The sequence below is a fragment of the Styela clava genome, chromosome 9 (assembly GCF_964204865.1).
Source record: "Styela clava chromosome 9, kaStyClav1.hap1.2, whole genome shotgun sequence".
NCBI lineage: Eukaryota > Metazoa > Chordata > Ascidiacea > Stolidobranchia > Styelidae > Styela > Styela clava.
The window spans coordinates 23,242,220-23,264,548 of NC_135258.1; the positions used below are offsets into that span (position 1 = coordinate 23,242,220).

The 22,329-nt window shown below is 36.4% G+C and overlaps 1 protein-coding gene across 2 annotated transcripts; it reads right to left on the minus strand.

The window, feature by feature from the left end:
• Window positions 1-484: 484 nt before the first annotated feature.
• LOC120339868 (urocanate hydratase-like) lies at window positions 485-9,141 on the minus strand. 2 transcript variants are annotated; one of them, XM_039408092.2, is made up of 16 exons: window positions 8,723-9,141; window positions 8,234-8,371; window positions 8,032-8,162; window positions 7,389-7,482; window positions 7,242-7,301; window positions 6,243-6,366; window positions 5,601-5,753; window positions 4,920-5,044; window positions 4,695-4,846; window positions 4,267-4,446; window positions 3,669-3,836; window positions 3,432-3,549; window positions 2,252-2,401; window positions 1,838-1,961; window positions 1,391-1,572; window positions 485-654 (listed from the first exon to the last, which is right to left on the minus strand). In XM_039408092.2, exons 2-16 carry the CDS (start codon window positions 8,357-8,359, stop codon window positions 505-507), a joined length of 2,037 nt encoding a protein of 678 aa, XP_039264026.2. In that variant the 5' UTR covers window positions 8,360-8,371; window positions 8,723-9,141; the 3' UTR covers window positions 485-504. The 2 variants fall into 2 exon arrangements, with proteins under 2 accessions (XP_039264026.2, XP_039264028.2); XM_039408094.2 differs by lacking the exon at window positions 8,723-9,141 and adding an exon at window positions 8,554-8,696.
• Between the last annotated feature and the right edge of the window lie 13,188 nt (window positions 9,142-22,329).

The window sequence follows — 22,329 nt, forward strand, 5'->3', positions numbered from 1 at the left end:
TGGGTCATCATTATTATGTTCAGACAGTTTCAGGAAAATTAGTATAGTTTAAGTCTGAATATTCAAAACAGTATTGGTTATCATAATCTGATGCGCATGTTTCCAGCAGAAATGGATTGAGAAAAAAATGCAGGAATCTATATATATATTTGAATACCAACACCAAATGATATTTTTGAAAGAATAATAAAATTCGTTAGTATGGATATAGTTTGTTACACATGTATATATATAACACCCTGCTATCGCGCGAATTAGCGTGTATTGTGGTTTTCGGCACAAGTTGATACAAATCTAGTTATTATAAAAATATTATTCGCTTTTCTCAGTCTTTAAACTCATAGCAACTAGGAGGGTAAGGCTATGGCTACAAGACTATATATGAGTGGTGATCACAGTCGAAACATAATATATATCATTTTAATCCTTAATATCCTTAATATTAATCACACCAATAGAGACTGACAATAGAACAGAAAAAATATTTCTGCGAAAATATTTATTTTAACCATGTAATTTTGTGAAAGCGGTCTTCAAAATTTCATCATCAACGACGTCATGCGGCAGTGTGACTTTTAAGTCCCTGTTTTGGGTCATTGCCAATTTGATCGTGTTAAAAGCATTTGAGTTTCCAGACCATGACCTTCTCGCCACCTGAAAAATTGTTTGACTAAACAATTAACTATTTTAGAAATGACTATCTCGATATTTTCAAATGTAATTGACATAAAATAAAATTTATTTGGTAAAGCAGGTTTTTCAGTAATATAGCAGCAGATTGGACCCAATCTCACATAACTTTAGTGAAGGATGACAGTGTTTCGCTTTTGTATCATGTGTCCATATTTGCTATCTCTGATATTTCTCTTCACTCTTCTTGGGAGTTGGACTCTATATTTTTATATTTCTTTATACGGAGTCAAATTAAATTTCAAGCTATTTTTTCGGTTTTTTAATGACATGATCTAGCAACACATAGTTATCTCACATCACAAAGCAAACTAGATAGCGATAACTTCAATGTCTGAAATTTTCTCTAGCATGCAGAGCGAAGCATGGTAACACGGCCTGGTTACGAGTACGACTATAGCTCCATAATCAACAGGAACCCTATTTACTCCCAATTCGAATTAAGATCGTGAACAACTAAATAGGTATTTCGAAATTTTTACCTATATATTTGGATCCAACTTGACGAATTAAATTTCCAGAAATATGTTTTTGACCAAGCGATTTTAAGTTATTGTTTCTCGAAAAAAGAGGTTGAGGTTTTCCACACGAATGATCCGTGTTATCGGCATTCTATCCAACGGAATGGATATGAAAATTCTGTCCCAAATCTCAATATGATCATTACCTAAATAACAAAAAATGTTACATATTTACGTACTCCGTTGTTAACATCCCAATTTAACATGAGTTCAGCTTTCATCTTGGCTTCTTCAGAGCCATCGAGCACTAAACCGAATCCACCATTGATAACCTCTCCCCAACCCACGCCTCCGCCATTATGAAGTGCAACCCACGTCGCCCCACGAAAGGAGTCGCCAATGCAGTTCTGAACAGCCATATCTAAAATATAATAAAAAGTTTATACTCAGGAACTACGTTCAAATATCTGAAACGTTTCAAATTGAAAGACTTTATGGCGGAAGGATAAAACAGTCAAACTAGATTTAGAAAGTAGCCTGCGCGCCTCGTCGGTTTCTCAAAACCGCTAAAGCAATTACTTCGATTATGAGCTCAACTTCAAGTTATGAATATAACGTGCAAAATATATGATATTTCCGATCCCTTATGGCAAAATTATTTTGGCTTGCAAGGTCGAAACCCTCACCTGCACAAAAACATGATCCGTCGTATATATTTGACGTTTCTCGGAATGGACTGTCGGTACCACTGACGTCATGATGATCTCTACTTATGACAACTTCAGCAGAGAGACGACCGTCGCTTACTGCCTTTGAAATAGTAGAAATGTTCGTTTCGGTTAGTAATATAATAGAAGCAACAACAGTAAGTCAGTTTAATCCGATGATGTGTGTGAATTTTTCAAAGAAAATATAATCTCAACATTAGTATGAGAATCATCCAATACATGCAAGTGCATGGCTTAACTATGAAAACGTCTGTTTTACCATAAAAAAATAAAAATATGTTGTGAATTTGCTTCTACTGCATACATATTTTGGTCTGAATTTCACTCTGTTATTAATATAAATGTTTTATTGTAATCTGTATTCAAGCCTACCTCATTAAAGGCCTTTGCTATGGAAACTCGACCTCTGTGGTCAGAATAAAGAATCCTTGCACGTGATCCTACAACCATTTTATGTCTACCAGCCTCCCTGATCCATCGAAGATTATCTTTGTATTGATTGAGAACTTTTGCAGGAGGATTCTGAACAAATGTCCATTATTATATTTCTATTAGAGGGGAAAGTGTGGAACGTTGGCACATTTTTGTTACTATTTTTGTTCAGCCCTACAGGCTATACCCCGCACATTCATTACAGGAATACCAAAGAGGATAAATGTAGTTTTCATTAAGCGACTAATTACAGTGGTTTTCAACCTTTTCTCTTTCGTGGCCCATTATTGTTGCACATAAATTAACTATTTATTGCAAGGGAAAACTACAAGCAAAGCGAAAAATCTTTCCGCAAAAATAGACACTTTCACTATGAATGAAAAACACCACCCAATAGAAGCATCATTCACAAATGAAACTAAGTTTATCAATAACTCTAGCAATTTTTAATAGGTTTGTGGCCAGCCGGAAGATGATTCACACATTTTTCCTTTCTCGACAACAGATCTTTGTTCAAAGAATATACTATTACTTATTTTATAGTGTTACACGAAAGTGTAATTTTTCACAATCACTAAACTATTCACTGTGTTCAACAAATCCAACAGATATATCAACAATTGAAATGTCTAATTTCGACCGAAAGCAAATAATGTAGGCCTACTCTGCGAGTACACTCTGAAAAAATATTTTTGAATATTGATTTATATATTTCAAATTCGGGCCAGAGGGAAGCTCAATATTACACAAAACATAACGCATGTCTATGCATCTAAGCACTCAATGGGGTGAAACACTGGCGAAAGGTGCCCCATTGAAATCGACCCAACGTCCTTCATAAGCACCAAAAAATTTTTTAACTGCTCCATGTCAAGTTTAGACCCGCACATTCGTCACTATTCGTCAACGTTTCATAGAAAAGCTAAAGTCGAGTCATTCTATTTAGGATATTATAGTCTTTAATAAATGCTAACTCGATTCCAACTCTATTCGAGTTAATTACTCGATCCTCTGCAACAGTTATGGCAGTGCATCTCTTGCCAGCAGTGAAATTAGTTTCTAACATATTTTCAAGTAAATATACTTTACCCCAGCAATCATATGAAAAAGTCTTGCCCACCTCTTTCATCAAAGTTTCGATTACTTCCGCCGCTAGTTTGTCGGTAAGTTCAAGATCTGCGTCTTTGCCAGAAGTACACACCCAGCGGAACGGCCCGAATCCGAGAGAAAATATGTCACTAAACATTAAAATTTAACGAATAAAAGAAAAGATGCAACGCCTATTAAATTTAATAGCCTATTTATTCTTGGACTTGACATATATACTAATAATAAACGGTTATATATTAAAAGTTACCCCATTATATGCTGCACATATGAAGGATATTTGAATTCATCGCCGCAACCTGGTTTCAAAACATCGGCCCCAGCTCTCTTTGCTTCTAACAAGAAAGCATTGCCATAATCCCAAAAAAACATTCCAGCGTTTGCCAGCTTGTTTATCGCGTTTATGTGACGTTTCAATCTGAATTGAAGTGTTTTTATTGAAACGCCCAAATACACTCTGTTCAGAAGGGAAATGTCTAACTTACATTCGGCTTTGTGAATGTCAACGTCACAGCTGCTGTCATATTCAGCCATACATATACAAAGTTGTCCTAATCAATAGTTGGTGTTTTAAAGGCAACATCAAGACAATATTTTTTATATTTAAAAAAGTGGAGAACAAAGAATAAAATTTTGGCCTTCTGCATTTAGTGTAGTGCTGTTCTTAAAAGCAATTCATTTCAAGAAAACAGTATATATTTGTTTGTATTTATTTGTTCATCACAGAAGAAGCTAGTATACATTTACGTACTTATCAAATAAAATATCATTATATGAATACAATTAACTAACTTACGTTAAAGTATCAAACTTTTTTTTATACTGTTTTATAAAAAATTAGATCTCACGATTCTTTCACGAGGGCTTTGAACCTGTCAGAATTGTTTGCAATGCATTGTATGGATTCTTCGAAACTAATTCCCACAGGTTGATAACCTCCACCATAAGGATTGTGACATGATGTTTGATCAGAACCCAGGTCTACGAGAAGTTCACCGGTTTGTTCGTATTCGTGTACCAAACGCTCCCTCAATTATGAAAAAAAAACTTTTTAAAAAGTTGATTGAAAATTGATCAAATAATTTGAAGAAAAATAAAAAAAAAATTAAAAATTTTATCATAAATTTGTAGCAGAACAGATTATTAGAATAGCGCGGCTTTTGACCAATGCTTTGCTCGAGTCCATGAATCAAAATGCGCCTTCAACTCGTATAAGTCAGGTTTAAAGATTAATATTCAATTAAAAGTAAAATCTAACTTTGCATTAAATATTTACCATAAATTAACAACATTTCCTAGATATCCAATACTAATAGAGTCTTTCTTTTTCTTATGATCTTTAATCAATTTAATACATTCATCCAAATTGTCGGTCCATGTCATCAACCATCCTTGTTCGTGCCTTTTCAAAAGTGCAATTTCATCAACCTGTTTAACAGAAAACTTTTTGAAATGCAGTTATATCAATATAGTATTTTAGAAATTTTGACGTTTTATTTACCTCTGCTACTACACAAATGCATCCGGCTATCACTCCAGCTTTAGCTTGAGCACCACTCATTCCACCAAGTCCACTCGTAACAAAAACTTTTCCAGACAAATCCTCTGTATTGAGATATTTTCTGCCTAAAAAAGTTTATAGATTCTAATCATAAGAAATATGATTGTCATTGAAATCAGTATATATAAGCGGCCTTAATACCACCAAAAACAAAGTGAATCAAATTGCAAATTAGAATGGGGTCCTAATTTACAAGTCAAACCCCATAAAAGTAAATTTACTCCATAGCTGTCTATATTAGCTCCATGGACATCGCTCGCTTCCAGTCAGAACATTTTGATATGTTTCAGGGCATCGCGTTTTCATAATGTCAAATTCCAATATAATAAACATGCGAGCAAAGTATATAATTGCACTTTTCTAACGAGCATATATATGCCGAAAACAAAAGCAATTGCCAAACATCACGGACGTACAAATTGACGAGTTTTGCTGCTAGTTATTGCAGATGTGTTTTGTTCGTTTGACGGCTCGTTTTCAAACAAAATTCAAACCCGAATATCTCCGAAAAATTCCATATGAAAGAAAGAATTATTACTGTTTAATAAATAGGATAAGTCATAGATATGAAACTTCTTTGAGATAATATCGTCGCAAGCATAATTCGAAGTTGCAACTCACCAGCATTTATAACAGTTAATGTTGTTCCATGAACGATTCCTTGAGGCCCGATGTAACAGTAACTTCCAGCTGTCATTTGGCCATACATTGTTACCCCCAGAGCAAACAGCTTTTCGTATTGCTCTTTGGAAGAATAATTAGGAACCACCATGCCTGGTCAACATAAAGACAATTCAAAATCAAGGCTTGTCAATTATATTGCAACCATCTGCCCTATTGTTCACATAAACTCACAGAACTGTAAAATTGCACAAGCCTTAACCCTAAAAACAAATCGGTTATTGGTAGATTATTGGCCAACAAACTTTGAAGTTACGAATGTCTGTCTGTATTTATATGAATATGTGAAAATTCGACTTTAATTGCCATAACGAATCTGAAGCAAATCGGCGCTTTCTTTGTGTTCCAGGAATTATACTGATGCATTATTGCCCAGCGTAAGACGCCATTCGTAACCTTCATTAGGTAGACGCTGGCGGGCAAAAATTAAAAAAAAATATCAAAATTTCTGTCTCACGAAGATTCATTCGTTCTGCAGAATCCTTTTTCATTTAACTATTTATCTCACAGTCTTAACAGTTGTTGTATAAAAATCCGGATATCTAACAAAAATATGCGTTTGTCATTAAATAAATGAATTACCATTAGTGATAACTACTCTTGGTGCTTGTTTTGAGCTTGGAAACAATCCTTGTGGGTGTCCAGAACACATTACTAAAGTTTGATCTTCCGCCATTTCTGATAGATATTGCATAGTAATCCAAAACTGCAAAAAGAAACAAAGACCATGCTGTTGCAGTAAATGTAAAGCGCAGCACAATGTCTTAATAAATTGGAAATCATAGTTTTACAAAGTTTTGCGAGAGCGGGAATATGAGAGAATTTACTCTTCATTAAGTATCTTATATATATATCATAATCTGGGGGAAAAGTCGCATCAGTTTCCTTCGTTAGTCTCAGAATAGATAAATGGTACATCGCGAGCTCGATTGACTGTGTTTAAATTTGTTTCAGTGACGGACTGAAGGTATGATTCCCGAAGCCAATCAGTAAATAATATATATGTGTCGTAGGCACACGAAATTATGAGATATACAATGTCTGGGAAGGCGTTTTAATCGGTTGCGGTTCTACTAAAGCAGAGCTTATGGTGTAACTCTCAATGAATTCACAGTTAGCCTACGTGCAAAAATAAAAGGGTTATCATAACACCGACTCAAAAAATTTCACAGCCTAAATAACACGCTACACTTACGAAAACAATCGGAAAAATGCAAAAGCATGCGTTTTTTGCGACTTCGACCCCGAACCCCCAACTGGTTGCGCCACTAATAATGGCTATGGAGCCGGAGCTGGAGCCCACCCAGCTACAGTTTGAATATATATATATACTGTGACTGTGGAGTCGGAGCCGCAGTGATTTCAAACCAGCTCCCCGGTCCTACAGTGACAACACATGTTTGTAAAGCGGGTTCCGTTATTATAATCCATAACTAAAAGGGGAAAAGGTTAACATGCTGTTAACTTCTATACAATTCGAATGTCCATAGAAATCAAAGGCGGCACGCAATGAATGTACTAGTAACGCAATGCACTAGCAAAATATTAGGTATATAAAATATTACCGTAGTTGTATTTTACCTGCGCCCAATTGCTGAAAACTTGTCCGTTCCCTCCGTACGTTACAAGCTCATGTGGAAACTGTAAAATAGAGAACAAATAGAAATAAAGCAGACTACTTGGGTTAAAACTATAATTGTTTTAAAAATGTCTATAGTGAAAATGTACCTGTGCAACTTTATGATCCAAGTTATTCATTATCATGTGCATTATCGCAGCTGCATGTCGTACTTTGCATGGGTATTGATCGATAGGATATGCTCTGTCAATCGAAAGATTCATGTAAACTAGCCGTTTCTACTCCGGAAATTGACTTGGCTATGAGGAGTATTTGTCATTAATTATTCTGCACAGAACTGTAGAATTATCCCATGTGTTACAGGAAAGGGCTTAATGCGAAGGTTTATGTTTTGTTTCACGTAACTTGGTCGGTTCAATGGTGCATAGCACTCAAATAAATATTAAGAAGACTATATTTAGTGACATTTGTTAATTTGATATAGAACAATGACTAATTCATCGTTTATTTATTACATTTTAACACATTCACAATAACTTTTTTGAAATTAAATACAATCGGGTCAATATAAAAATAAAATTAGTGGTTGCATAACAAAAACCCAACATGAAAAAGTACCCGGCCAATATGATATTAAAATCAGAAAATACTGGAAGAAAATCCACCCTAAAATAATCCGGCTCTTAACACAGAATGCTGACCATGACCAAATTGCCACCACGTTAACGTTTTAGCCTTTGCATAATCTCTTTATTGGAGAATTTATCCATTTTAATATTCTATACAACTTACTTCAATTCAAAATCTGGTATAAATCTGTACATATAAATGTGGCCATACTCCACTAGTTCTTCAGCAAACTCAGGAGCTAAAACCGAATGACAGCTATTAGGAAAATATCGAAGGGCATTTTTCAATGCAACCTGGAAATAAAGAAGACATAAACGAGTGAGTAGACGATACCAAAAATTACACTTCGGATATAATTAGTTACCTTTCGCTCTAATTCAGTGAGATCAGGTTTGCGAACTGGTGCGTGTGGTACAGAAGAGTTGAGAAATGACTTTGCTGGTGGAAGTGGATCCAATTGAAGGCCTTTTGTTAGCTCGAGCAAAAACATTTCGCCGTGTCCCTGCAAAAGTAAATTCAACTAATGTATGAATAGAGCACAGAGATATAGCGAGGCAACTGTGCTCAGGGCGCAAGAACATTTACAACAGATATAAAACAAATTTGATGTAGGTCACGCCAACCAACACTAATCAGAGAAACGAATTTGGTTTGAGGCCGGTGAAAAAATTCCTAATAAAATACCAATATAATATGTTCTGGTTATCTCTTTCCCATATGATATCTCCTTCTTTTTCGTTTCTAACCATAATTTAAGCAGGCCTTTTATATTTCGTATACTCCAACATCTATTAATAGTCAGTCTGACATTGTACTTGTTTGTACATTAATAGTCTTGTTATTGTTTACTCACGTCCGTTTGTGTTGCTCGACGCTTATCAGAGTTTGATCCGCTAGAATTTCTTGTTTTATATTTCGGTCAACTTATTCAAGACTGAATTCGATCCAATATGAGCCTAAGATAAACTCGTCTCGACATACACTGTGAAGTAACAACAGGGTTTTAAAGTGTTTTCAATCCGCTCGAACACACGGGCACATATTATGATACACAGCAGTTCATAAGGCCATAGATTTACAAGAACTAGAGCGTGTTTACTTAGTCTATATCTGCGTAACCGCTTTTCTGTAGCATGTGCGTGTCGTATGCATGACTCAACTCAAACGGCACATATATTTCAAGCATCAGCGACCGCACAATAACTACATGCCCATAGTAGCATGTAGATGTAGACTATTGTTCTTGACTCGTATAATTTCTACAGCCGCTTTATACAAAGTCGAATGCATTAATATACTCCATTGATCCTTAAATTAAGTGTAGAGATCAACGCCACTGGAAAAATATTTTAAAATTCATTAAATATCAAGCGCCGGCGGCTAATAACAACAATCTAATTCATAGCTCGCAGCCTTTGCTGCTTATGCATATCACTTATCCTACGCTTTGCAAAATACACGTGACATAATGATCAATACACGACATATTGCGTATTATTACTAGCAGATATGCCAATAGTGGAGACAATTATTGAAAACGTAATTATTGCCATTCACAAAATATATATACAAATGATTTGCTTTGTGATGAGAAAGATTATTTTAATACATTATAGTTTAACCACAATCTAGTTACCGTTATCATTCGGCCGATAAGTCTTTATAATACTGCGTACTGTATAATAATGTATACTATACTTTGCAGGTTGGAAATGCATTTCTGTTATTTTCTTCGTTTTTTTTTTGTCAGCCAAGCTGTCAAGTAACCTAATGGTAAATACCGCTGGTTACAGGTTACAGCGTTTGCCATAAACTTTCCTCTAGGTCAGGGTGGTCCAAGGTTGTCCACCTCGCGGGTCACACTATTATTTTTCTACTGTTCGCGGGCCACAATAGTGCCAAGAACAAGTAAACAGTGCAATACAAAACAAACGATTTTATTGTCCAAACACATTGGCATTATTTGTCATTTATCAAGCTAAAACATGCAAAAACTCATCAAAACGTGCAAATATCTTACTATATCAACATTTAGTGTAAGATTTCAAACTCTTCATAACGGAGAAAGTGCGATAAGGAGATTTAGATTGTCGCCGACACCACTTGCAGACACATATTAAGCAAGCATTGTGGTATTCCTCCGATGCCCAGTCAAAAAATCTGTTTGAACTGGTCAGCTATGTTTTCAAACTCATGTTTACTAAATAACTTACAAATATTTACAGATTGATTGATTGCAGAATTTTACCTAATTTGAGATACTAAATTTTCGGACATATAAGAAGCATTTTTTGTAATACTGTTTAGGCTGGTTGCAAAAAAAACCGGCGGGAATTATTTTGTTTCTCCATATCATTAATATTTAGTTATCACTTTATCAGGCATAGCCAACATAGGCTAATAGATTCCTCATTCGATTTTTAGTTTTCTCTGAATCCTATTTTTTATCATACATTCCCGACCAAAAAGTTAGAAAGCCAGTTAACAATTGAATTTAGCCAAGCATATTATTCAACTTTGCGAGTTGCCTCAGCTAGCCATAACACTAGTCAATTCAATGGCATTAGTGATGTAAAAATATGTCAAAAGTTTTTCTGGTTATTTTTTTTTATGACGAAGCAACACCAAATGCGTTTTTTTGTTTACCCTCCAGCAAATGCGACGCGGGCCACAGATAATGAAGTGGCGGGCCACATTTGGCCCGCGGGTCTGGACCACCCTGCTCTAGGTTTTGCCCATCTTCCTTGTCTGTATCCTTTATTTTTGTTTATTTGTGTTCTAGACGAAAAGTCGAAAGAAAAATGAAATGAGAGGACAGGTTAGTTCAGGATTTGTTCACATTAGATTGCTCTTCTTAATCTTCAGGGACCTAGTCTGAGCGGGAGGCGGACAACTCGACTACACGGACAACTCACCAGAGACAACTCGACTACCTAGAGCATAGGTTCTCAAAGTGCTCCGTACGGAGCCCCAGAGCTCCGCGAGCTATTGGATTACTTTTCAAAATACTGACTAGTTTTGTAACTGTTCTAATAAGAAGCAATAACAGCTTTGATAAAATCTGACAACAAAATAGCCTCGAAATATGGCAAAGAGGCGGAATTAAAAAATGACATTATTTATAAGCAGGAGCGCAGCCAGGATTCTTAAGAGGGTGGTGGTTCAAAATTGGAATCGGAAATTTCCGCGCAACATTCTTCGCGATTAAAAAAAACGGATAAAGAGATTTCTACTGCGTAAAATATTTAATCCATGACCGATGCGAGCATTTAACGAACAATTGAAATTTATTTTATTGCATTCGGCTCCGTCGGTAGTTTCAGAATGAAAAAAAAGGTACATCGCGGAGCGCGCACAATTGATTGCGTGCGGCTCCGTCGGTAGTTTCATAATGGGGGAAAAGGTATATCGCGCGCACAATTGACTCTGTTTCGATTTCGCAGTTACTACGATGAAAACCTAACATAACACCAATTTTTGTGATTTACAATGTCTATAAATACGTTTTCAATCTGAGGTGAGTCTGCTGAAACCAAACCTGTGATCTTCCATTTTAAGTTTTAGTTTTATTATTTTAGAATGCCGCTTTTCAATCAAGAAATTTTAGTTGCGGATTTATCTCTTTATTAATTATTATTTTTAGCATTTCGTAACGATGATTATAATATGGTAACATGTCTTTCACATTGAACTCATAATTCCCCACGAGAACAAAAAAGCGAATAACGTCGTCATTGTGTAACTATACATGTATATATATGCCGAGGGAAATTTTTGATTTAGGGAGAATAAACACCGGCGTAAAGATGTTAAAAGGTTCAAAGACACGCCATGCTGACGAAAAAAATCGGCGATTGTAACAAAAGGCAATTGCGCACGTTATTAGAGGCCTTTTAAGTCTTCCAAACATGTCAAAAGGGAAAAGATTCGACCCCTTATTTATTAATATGTTTGTCAAGTGTCAAATTTACAGCTTTAGTGTATATATAATTTATGTTTGAAATTTAGATTTATGTATGACTTGTATTAACCCTAAGGTTCAGCATTTAAATTAAGTAAAGTACTTTTAACTTGCTCAGGAATATTAATCTGAAAGTAACAACTTTAACATTTATTTTGGGGCTCCGTGAATAATAGTCAACCTTTCCAAGGGCTCCGAAACACCAAAAGTTTGAGAACCCCTGACCTAGAGGCCTGGTGAGTTGTCCGTCTTTTGACATTTTCTACGGTGGTGTTTTAGGTCTATAGAAATGCGTTTTTGATATTTTTAAGTGCTCAAGTGTTGAGAAAAACACATAAATATGCTCTAGAAAGCATTTTTATTTGTATAAGTGGCGTATTTTGATCATGTTGTATGAATACAAATACAGTCTACAGACGAAATTGGAGTAACGTTAGCGAAGTTTGACTGTTGACTTATAGGACTGTGTTCGTTTAATTTTTTGAACTTTATTGGTATTAAATGTTGGGTCTCATGTACTTTCTTACCTGAATAACTTCTAGTGGGCGTGGCGTAACAATTTTTGGATATATGATTCCTGACCCCCACCTGATGACGTCATCCAAAAATTACGTCACTGCGACGTCACAATAACGAAATACAGCTTGCCAAAGTATAGCGACGGTCACCCGTAATGGCGCCTACGAGTATGTCAACAAACTCAATACGTCAGCGACCTCTCTCTTATCGGGGTCGTTGTACAGAGCTCAAAATAAACAAGAATCACAAGCGACTAAATTGTCGCCAGGGAACGTTCACGATATCCCATTCTGACCAATTTCTGTCCAGCAATAGCTCATGTATCGTGCTACAATCTAAAATAGAGCGTTATACGATACAACTCTAACCAAGGCTTTAGACAAGCAGAAAATACATGTTATTTTACGCAATGGTTGAAGTTGGGTACCACACACATAAAGACTTGTTATTTAATATCCAGAGACTGATCATGTATTGGGCCACATTTTATTAAAGGACGTGGAACGCTTTCACTCTATGCAAGGCTTTAGACAAGCAGAAACCGACATATTAATTTGCCTTAGCGCAATGGATGTAGTTTCTTACCTCGATAACTTATACTTATCTTAGCGTAACAATTTTTGCATATATCATTCCTGACCCTCACCTGACTTCGTCATCCCAAAATTACGTCAATGCGATGTCACAATAACGAAATCGAGCTTGCCCAATAATAGCGACCATAATGCAATCGTGATAAATACGCCTGTGTGTCCGGTATGGGTGTAGTTTCGTACCTCAATAACTTCTAGTTAACTTAGCGTAACAATTTTTGCACGTAATATTCCTGACCCTCACCTGATTTAATCATCAAAAAATTACGTCAATACGACGTCACAATAACGAAATAGAGCTTGCCTAATAATAGCGACCATAATGCAATCGTGATAAATACGCCTGTGTGTCCGCTATGGGTGTAGTTTCTTACCTCAATAACTTCTAGTTAACTTAGCGTAACAATTTTTGCATATATCATTCCTGACCCTCACCTGACTTCGTCATCCAAAAATTACGTCAATGCGACTTCACAATAACGAAATAGAGCTTGCCTAATAATAGCGACCATAATGCAATTGTGTTAAATACGCCTGTCTGTCCGCTATGGGTGTAGTTTCATACCTCAATACCTTCTATTAGGCTTAGCGTAACAATTTTTGTATATATGATTCCTGACCCTCACCTGACTTCGTCATCCAAAAATTACGTCACTGCAACGTCACAATCACGAAATAACGCTTGCCCAATAATAGCGACGATTACTAGTAATGCCACCTATGAATGTAGTTTCTTACCTCAATAACTTATACTTATCTTAGCGTAACAATTTTTGCATATAATATTCCTGACCCTGCCCTGACTTCGTCATCCAAAAATTACGTCAATGCGAATTCACAATAACGAAATAGAGCTTGCCTAATAATAGCGACCATAATGCAATCGTGATAAATACGCCTGTGTGTCCGCTATGGGTGTAGTTTCTTACCTCAATAACTTCTAGTTAACTTAGCGTAACAATTTTTGCATATATCATTCCTGACCCTCACCTGACTTCGTCATCCAAAAATTACGTCACTGGAACGTCACAATCACGAAATAACGCTTGCCCAATAAAAGCGACGATTACTAGTAATGACACCTATGGATGTAGTTTCTTACCTCAATAACTTCTAGTTAACTTAGCGTAACAATTTTTGCATATAATATTCCTGACCCTGCCCTGACTTCGTCATCCAAAAATTACGTCAATGCGAATTCACAATAACGAAATAGAGCTTGCCCAATAATAGCGACGTTATTCGTAATGGCACCTATGGATGTAGTTTCTTACCTCAATAACTTCTAGTTAACTTAGCGTAACAATTTTTGCATATAATATTCCTGACCCTGCCCTGACTTCGTCATCCAAAAATTACGTCAATGCGAATTCACAATAACGAAATAGAGCTTGCCTAATAATAGCGACCATAATGCAATCGTGATAAATACGCCTGTGTGTCCGCTATGGGTGTAGTTTCGTACCTCAATAACTTCTATTAGGCTTAGCGTAACAATTTTGGTATATAAGATTCCTGACCCTCACCCGACTTCGTCATCCAATAATTACGTCACTGCAACGCCACAATAACGAAATAGAGCTTGCCCAATAATAGCGACGTTATTCGTAATGGCACCTATGGATGTAGTTTCCTACCTACATAACTTCTAGTTAACTTAGCGTAACAATTTTTGCATATATCATTCCTGACCCTGCCCTGACTTCGTCATCCAAAAAGTACGTCACAGAAACGTCACAATCACGAAATACGGCTTGCACAATATGGCGTTACGCGATATCACTCTAAGCAGGGCTTTAGACAAGCAGAAACGGACATATTAATTTACGTTCACATTATATGGGTATATTTTGTATTGTGCCACCATTTATCAGTGAGGTTTATATTTTAATTTGTTTTTTGTAAACTATACATTTTGGATAAGATAGTCCGGCAGAATCGGGCCTTAACATTGTTTTGGGACATAAAGTTTTTTTGTTGTTGTTTAGATATAATGTATGTGACATATATAATGATACCCAGGTGGGTGTGGAGTAATGTTGAGCAATTTTTTTTAAGTGGATTTAAAGTATTCGGTCCAAGATGACGCATATCCTGAACCCTAACCTGGTAACCATACAGGTTGTGTTCAGGTTGTGCGCCATCTTGGTACAAATACTTCAAGAGCGCCTTTTTGTTAAAAACAATTATTTCATAACTACATGGTTTAGGTTTGCATACATAGTAACATTGAATCTCCTTACAATGTCAGAAATTCAATTGTAGTAGAATAAATGGTAGTTTATTTCACTAATACAAGCCAAGATCCATCGACAGCATCTAGCCACTTTCTATTGCGCTCTTCAAACTACATCTGGCATTTCGTTTTCCTAGTTTAAGCTTAGGGACTTGTGAAATATTTTATTAGTTGAATTGGATTGGAATATTTGACCTCGTCTTTCACTCCGAACAAGGCCATGTAATACCATCCACTGGTATCTAAAGATGTGTAACATGTTTTCTTTTGGAAGAACCGCAACCTTTCAGTGCTGCATTGACTTTGGCAAAATTAATATATCCTTGTGGAGATAGAAGGTATGCGTATGCAAAACCGAGATGTGCACCTGTTATGCCAACATAGTTGAGTCGAACGTTTTGAATACTAGTACATCACACGCATTTTCCTGCGTGCTTCGGTTGTACGTGGTAACGCGCACATTTTTGCGCACATGCATCAAATTCCATTTGATTATTGAGCTATAGGTTTTTGACGAGCTTTTGTGTATGATTTCATTCCATAGAATTTGTATGCTGTTCCAAAGAATATTAGTTTCAGCTTTTTCATTCATTCAAACCGCGTGTTGAAAGTAAGTTTTGTAATATTGCGGGTTGGTTTCCAACATCCTTAAATCGGTGATGCCAGTAAATCTTTAATACAAAAAGATCAGTAACATCTGCAATAAAAACAGCAGTACCCACTCAAATGACAGCTAGGGGATGGATACTCTTAGTATCTGCTCCATCGCGTGCCTCTTACAGTCTTACCAGTTTACATGAGTGCCAATTGGTATCTAAGCTCAGCCAGAGAGTTGGCGTGACAAAATGTTTTTAAATATATATTCTACAATAAGATTATTTGATTGCATACTACTGAAAGTTCCGCCTTATATGTCTTTTCCCATTGCACTATTCCTTTACTGATATTCGATAATATGACGCTCATCTGACATAGTTCTTAAAGTGTGTAGATGGGTACAATCTTTTCCACGCTGTTCAGATGGGAATGCGCGAATATATATAAGAATTGCTAATATTGGTTTGTAATGCGATGAAATCCCATCTTAGCATTTCTGCCTCTCGCAATTGCTGCGTATACTTATCGGGGAAGTTCTGTGGCGTGGTTATCAAATGAAAAAACAAACATGGGAGTATTTTTTCTACTTCTCTACTACTATCAAACCTTGACATTTTGTGAAAACTTTTTTCCATGCAACCTTTTTTAAAACATCCCCAACAACCACAATTACTTCTGTTATTAAACTTCCGAAACAAACACATAAAATCATCAACAGATGAATATCACCAAGTAGATATTGCTGAATTGATCTTTATTTTACCATTTTGCATGTAATTCTTTTTGGTAAACCTGTTATCTGTCGTAAATACAGCACATTTGACAATGTTGTAGTGTGACTATTTTAGCCTCACATTTTTGATATTTGTAGTTAGAGCTCTTGGGGCTCTGTCAAACAAAGTTACATACAGAATATTGGTTGTAAATTGCAAAACATGATCATGTTGTTGGAATAACTTGGCATTTTACCAACCGTATATCATTCATTGCTGAGAATATTAATAAAATCATAAAATTTGAAAATCCGTTTTCGTGAAATTTTTGTTGTAGCTGAATTCCAGGGACAGCATGACAACAGGCAAGAGAAGCACGGTCGCCTCTTTTAGTTTATGACAGGATTTCTTGAAAAGGGACCCCGTCCTCCTTGGAGGCGCTGATCGGTTATCTGGGAGCACGAACAAGCAGATGGAAATGCGAATATATAATAACAATGTATTTTTATAGAAGAGAAGAAGCAAAAGTGTTGAGAGTCTTTGGTAGTTTGAAAAGCATTGGCATGGAACATAAGAATGAACTACATTCTTTCCCAGGGATATACTATAAAATGTAGTAATTTTCTCATTCTTGTTCTCGTGATATCATTATCTTTCACTGCGTCGTCGTGATCATCCCGCTGCATAACAATTCTCGCCAACAAATAATTGACTGTTCTCCACCGGGTATATATCCACTTGAACCACTGGCGACTACATTAGCAGGCTTGTACTGTTAATTGCAACAAAAAATGGGTATTTTGAAATAGTACTCTTTATTTTACGCGTATGTTTCGACAGTATTTCCATATACTGTATATGGGTCGCGACCCAAAGCTGGGCTCAACAAATACTTAGAAGGTATCGATTTTATTTCCTAGTAAATTTGGTGCTTGCGTAGTTTGTGCACCAAGATTGCGCACAACCTGAACATAGTATTGTAAAAGGTTATGGTTCAGGTTGTGCGTCATTATGATGCACAGGTTTGACAAAAAACACTAATACAAATATCGAGCCGTAAAAAAAGTGCTCAAGGCTGCAAACTCCACACCCATGTAGAAATGATGGGCAATGACCCCAAGATGAATAATCACAAATAAAAAAAACTTTATGTCTGAAATCAAACTTGGGCCAAAAAGGTCCCCTTATCTGCCGGACTAAGACTTTGGATAATGAGAAACAGGCATATTAATTTACGGTCCCCCAATGAGTGTAGTGCCACATATACAAAGCAAATATTTTACGGATCTTGACATTCTATCCCTATAGTCGGATTCGGAAGACTTTTGGCACAGGGTACTCAGATTCTCAAAAAGGACAATGAAAATATTTGAGACAGACGTGTGAATAATTATGCATTACTTTAATGTGTGCTGTATTTGTGATTTCCATTTTACTCCCATTTCTCTGCGCGACTATGACATAGCCATTTTACTTGTTCTAATTAAAATTTGGCTTTGTTTGGTGCCTATTTCAATTTTGAAAAGCGCTATAATTTTATAGAACACCCACGTTCTACCGAAGGACAAACGTTTAGACATATTGGGTTCCTATACATAGCCGTTGCTATCATTGTATTTAAAGTTTTCTTTTTTCGGAAGTTTGTCAGAAGATGCTTCTGTGCTGAGGAAATTGAATAGATCATTTCATAAACATCAAAAACGAAATTGACAATTACTCATATAATTTACCTATTGAGCTCATTGCTCATTACAATCATCCAATATGATTATAAGTTCTATTTAAAACGTAACGACAGATAGATGAGAGATGCATCCTGGAAATTAACTCAGGATTGTGAACGAATGCTTAATTATCGATTGCGCTTGAAGTCGAATCCATTCCAAATTTCAACAGTTAGAAAATTGAAGAGCCTATAAATATGGTCTTCTTTCATCCTTTTTCACATTTCCCTGAATTACTTGGAGATCAAATACTATACCACTTCCTCCACTATGTCAAATTTCTGTTAACCAATTTTAGCGAGCGAGTGTTCAAAGATCGGTATGAGAACAGAAAACATTTTTCTTAATATTTCGCTGTTAGTGAACCGCAAGATGAAAAAGTTCTGGAAACATTGTAGTGGTATTAACATTTGAAGGATCTTAAGCCGATGGTTTTTGTTGTAAACGGGTACATCAAAGAAATGGATTTAGATATAGTCTATCTGGCGATCATCAGACCTAATTGGTACTTTTTCGGGGTTGATTTACCGTATTATTCTTCAGTTTATTAATACAGACTGCTAAATTAAATATAGAATGACGGGATTTCAATATTGCTTTTATTGCGAAATCAACTTGAAAATATAAATAGTTTTTGGGACAATAAAAAATATACGGTAATCCCACTACATATTAGAAAATGACTCTAACAGAGATGTATCAGAGAACTAGCAGGCGATAGTGCATGCAGGAAGGATCTTTAAATGAGGCGGGGTTAAAATTCGAAATTTCCGAATCAATCTCCGTGATTACATGCTTGTCTTACACTTGCACAGTGTGTCCCACATTCGAGACGATTGTCTTTCTTCCCGAACATTAAAAAAGTTGACTTTTCAGCGTATAACGATTTATCTGTCTAGTAAAATTTAGTTGTGTTCAACGTAACTCGAAATTGTATCGATTGACGGCAAAATGAAGTTATGGACAAAGGAAACTACACGGACAACGTGAACTTAAATCAATATGTCCGCTTCTGCTTGTTTAAAGACTTGCTTGGAGTGATATCGTATACCGCCCTATTAGTAGATAGTAGCACATTACATAATCTATCGCTGGGCATAAAATAACAAATCTTTATGTGTGTGGTATCCAACTTCAACCATTGCGTGAATTAATATGTTCTTTCTGCTTGTCTAAAGCCTTACATAGAGTACTATCGTAAAACGCCCTAATAATAACTAACAGCACAATGCATAACCTGTTGCTGGATATAAAATACCAAATCTTTAGATGTGTGTGATCGTGAGGTGGCGGGCCTCATTGAGTTTGTTAACATAATCGCCGACGCCATTGAGGGTGATCAGCTCTATTTCGTTATTGTGACGTCGCAGTGGCGTAATTTTTGGATGACGAAGTCAGGTGAGGGTCAGGAATGATATATGCAAAAATTGTTACGCTAGGTTAACTAGAAGTTATTGAGGTAAGAAACTACACCCATAGCGGACACACAGGCGTATTTAACACGATTGCATTATGGTCGCTATTATTAGGCAAGCTCTATTTCGTTATTGTGAATTCGCATTGACGTAATTTTTGGATGACGAAGTCAGGGCAGGGTCAGGAATGATATATGCAAAAATTGTTACGCTAAGTTAACTAGAAGTTATTGAGGTAGAAAACTACATCCATAGGTACCATTACGAATAACGTCGCTATTATTGGGCAAGCTCTATTTCGTTATTGTGACGTTGCAGTGACGTAATTATTGGATGACGAAGTCGGGTGAGGGTCAGGAATATTATATACAAAAATTGTTACGCTAAGCCTAATAGAAGTTATTGAGGTAAGAAACTACACCCATAGCGGACACACAGGCGTATTTATCACGATTGCATTATGGTCGCTATTATTAGGCAAGCTCTATTTCGTTATTGTGAAGTCGCATTGACGTAATTTTTGGAACATGAAGTCAGGCGAGGGTCAGGAATAATATATGCAATAATTGTTACGCTAAAATAAGTATAAGTTATTGAGGTAAGAAACTACATCCATAGGTGGCATTAATAGTAATCGTCGCTATTATTGAGCAAGCTCTATTTCGTTATTGTGACGTTGCCGTGACGTAATTTTTGGATGACGAAGTCAGGTGAAGGTCATGAATATTATATGCAAAAATTGTTACGCTAAGATAACTAGAAGTTATTGAGGTAAGAAACTACATCCATAGCGGACACACAGACGTATTTATCACGATTGCATTATGGTCGCTATTATTAGGCAAGCTCTATTTCGTTATTGTGAATTCGCATAGACGTAATTTTTAGATGACGAAGTCAGGGCAAGGTCAGGAATGATATATGCAAAAATTATTACGCTAAGATAAGTATAAGTTATTGAGGTAAGAAACTACATCCATAGGTGGCATTAATAGTAATCGTCGCTATTATTGAGCAAGCTCTATTTCGTTATTGTGACGTTGCCGTGACGTAATTTTTGGATGACGAAGTCAGGTGAAGGTCATGAATATTATATGCAAAAATTGTTACGCTAAGATAACTAGAAGTTATTGAGGTAAGAAACTACATCCATAGCGGACACACAGACGTATTTATCACGATTGCATTATGGTCGCTATTATTAGGCAAGCTCTATTTCGTTATTGTGAATTCGCATAGACGTAATTTTTAGATGACGAAGTCAGGGCAAGGTCAGGAATGATATATGCAAAAATTATTACGCTAAGATAAGTATAAGTTATTGAGGTAAAAAACTACATCCATAGGTGGCATTGCTAGTAATCGTCGCTAATATTGGGCAAGCGTTATTTCGTTATTGTGACGATGCAGTGACGTAATTTTTGGATGACAAAGTCAGGTGAGGGTCATGAATATTATATGCAAAAATTGTTACGCTAAGTTAACTAGAAGTTATTGAGGTACGAAACTACACCCATACCGGACACACAGGCGTATTTATCACGATTGCATTATGGTCGCTATTATTGGGCCAGCTCAATTTCGTTATTGTGACATCGCATTGACGTAATTTTTGGATGACGAAGTCAGGTGAGGGTCAGGAATGATATATGCAAAAATTGTTACGCTAAGATAAGTATAAGTTATCGAGGTAAGAAACTACATCGATTGCGCTAAGGCAAATTAATATGTCGGTTTCTGCTTGTCTAAAGCCTTGCATAGAGTGAAAGCGTTCCACGTCCTATTAATAAAATGTGGCCCAATACATGATCAGTCTCTGGATATTAAATAACAAGTATTTATGTCTGCGGCACGTAACCTCAATCATTGCGTGAATTAAATGTTCTTTCTGTTTGTCTAAAGCCTAGCTCAGAGCGGTATCGTATATCACCCTATTAATAGATCGTAGCACAATACATGAGCTATTGCTGGACATAAAATAATAAGTCTTTATGTGTGTGGTACCCAACTTCAACCATGGCGTAAAATAACATGTATTTTCTGCTTGTCTAAAGCCTTGGTTAGAGTTGTATCGTATAACGCTCTATTTTAGATTGTAGCACGATACATGAGCTATTGCTGGACAGAAATTGGTCAGAATGGGATATCGTGAACGTTCCTTGGCGACAATTTAGTCGCTTGTGATTCTTGTTTATTTTGAGCTCTGTACAAAGACCCCGATAAGAGAGAGGTCGCTGACGTATTGAGTTTGTTGACATACTCGTAGGCGCCATTACGGGTGACCGTCGCTATACTTTGGCAAGCTGTATTTCGTTATTGTGACGTCGCAGTGACGTAATTTTTGGATGACGTCATCAGGTAGGGGTCAGGAATCATATATCCAAAAATTTTTACGCCACGCCCACTAGAAGTTATTCAGGTAAGAAAGTACATGAGACCCGTCGCAAATTAGGGGTCTCATGTAGTTTCGTACCTAACATATTTCTAGTGGGCGTAGCATGACAATTTTTTCACGTATCAATCCTAACCCCAACCTGACTACACCATCCAAAAATTACGTCATCACGACGTCACAGTGACGTAATAGAGCCCTTGAAACTATACGAACTGCCATCCAAGACGCGCAAACGAGTACCCGAAATCGAACAGTTATTTCTCTCGTTTTCTCGTCGCAACGATTCCAATAGGAGAGAGATCGATAA